Source organism: Monopterus albus, unplaced genomic scaffold, assembly GCF_001952655.1.
Source record: "Monopterus albus unplaced genomic scaffold, M_albus_1.0 scaffold52.1, whole genome shotgun sequence".
In the NCBI taxonomy this organism is placed as follows: domain Eukaryota; kingdom Metazoa; phylum Chordata; class Actinopteri; order Synbranchiformes; family Synbranchidae; genus Monopterus; species Monopterus albus.
The window spans coordinates 1,435,600-1,437,126 of record NW_018127932.1 but is presented as its reverse complement, the minus strand read 5'-3'; the positions used below and the strand labels follow the sequence as shown (position 1 = coordinate 1,437,126).

At 35.5% G+C, this 1,527-nt stretch overlaps 1 protein-coding gene across 1 annotated transcript in view; it reads left to right on the top strand.

Moving 5' to 3' along the window:
- The window catches only part of alox5a (arachidonate 5-lipoxygenase a), an 8,757-nt gene extending 8,466 nt beyond the window's left edge, over nt 1–291 (top strand). The window contains exon 14 of the mRNA XM_020601541.1: nt 1–291. Coding sequence (XP_020457197.1) covers nt 1–173 — 173 coding nt within the window. The 3' untranslated portion in view covers nt 174–291.
- Nucleotides 292–1,527: the final 1,236 nt, after the last annotated feature.

Genomic DNA, 1,527 nt, shown 5'->3' with positions numbered 1-1,527 from the left:
TGGGCATGTATCCTAATGAACACTTCATAGAGAAACAAGTGAAGGCGGCCATGGCTAAGTTCAGGAAGCAGCTGGCAGAGATAACCAGCTCCATCAAGACAAGGAATGAGGGAAAGAAGCTTCCCTACTATAACATGTCCCCTGACAAAATCCCAAACAGTGTTGCTGTTTGAGGAGTACAACACACTTCTCTGGTGAGGATTCTCATGTCTCTACTTACTTATTTACTTAATGTCTTGCATATAGCACTTTGAGGTTAAGCAGATGTTACTGAGCTGTCCAATGTAAACTGTCTTTGTCACTTATTTGGGTGAATATTTGTTAAAATACCTTTTGCCAATTAAAAAGTTTTCATTTATAGCTGCAGTGTGTCATTTCTACCCTTTTCAGAAGTGCAAAACAGGATGTGAACGTGAAAAGTCTAATGCAAAATTAGCATCAAATCCTATTACAAGAACACTTAAATTCAGAACACATGATTTACTACTTATGCTGAAAAAGATACATAGCATTAAAAGTAACAATTTTTATTTGGTTATTTTTTAATTCTAGTACGTACTTTGTTCAAACATGGGAAATTAAACTGAAAGCACATCAATAGTTCATTTAAAAACATAAGTACTTTTACCAAATTCTTTACAGTTACTATTCCAAAGTAAATTCACAGACAAACTTGCAGAATGTTATAAGACAGGGCAACAGTCATATATGTTCAAGTCCAGTCAGTAGTAAAATATATAATTTTATGCAAGTTACACTCTTCCCAGACATAAGATTTAAGTGACAGGGCAGAGAGACAACGTTCTAGACTTAAACCTTAAAATACGGGGACAATGAGGCTGAGAAAGTATCTTCTCAGTCAATGTCCTGCTCAAGAGGATTATAAAATGAAGAAATTGATTTATTATGATAGAGAATCTGAGAAAGAAAAATCTGCTGGCCATATCCTACAGTGGCCTCAATCTTCATCAAAACGCTTGTCTCAGACGTCGTAAAAGGAGCCAGCTCCTATGAGTAGCATGCAAGAAGCAAGATCTACAGTCCACCTTTAAAATTCCATCTTTATTTTTCTGCTGATTTAAAAAAAAAAATACAAATGTTCCAATATACTCTGGTTAAATATCTGTATTCTGCATATTTAAAACATAATTGAGAAAGGAACCAAGCTTAAATGACAAGCTAAGTGCAAAACAAACAGTGGAAGTGATTTTCTGGTATTTATGCCTGGGAAAACCCGAGTGTAAGTTGCATAAAATTACTAATGAACGGGGGCTTTAAATGAACAAATTGTACGGTTCTTTTTTTTTTTTAAATAAATACAACACAAACTGAAGAAATAATCCGTTTTGAACCCAGAGGACCCCCTGGACATTAAACACCAGTACATAACTACAGAATAGGACAACAGCAAAAGGGTAATTGCACTTTTACCTGACTAATTGCACTGAGCCTCACAGGTTTTGAAGTTTCAGAGAAGATTCTTGTTACTAGTCTTAATCCAACTGGACACACGACACGTCTTTCGGC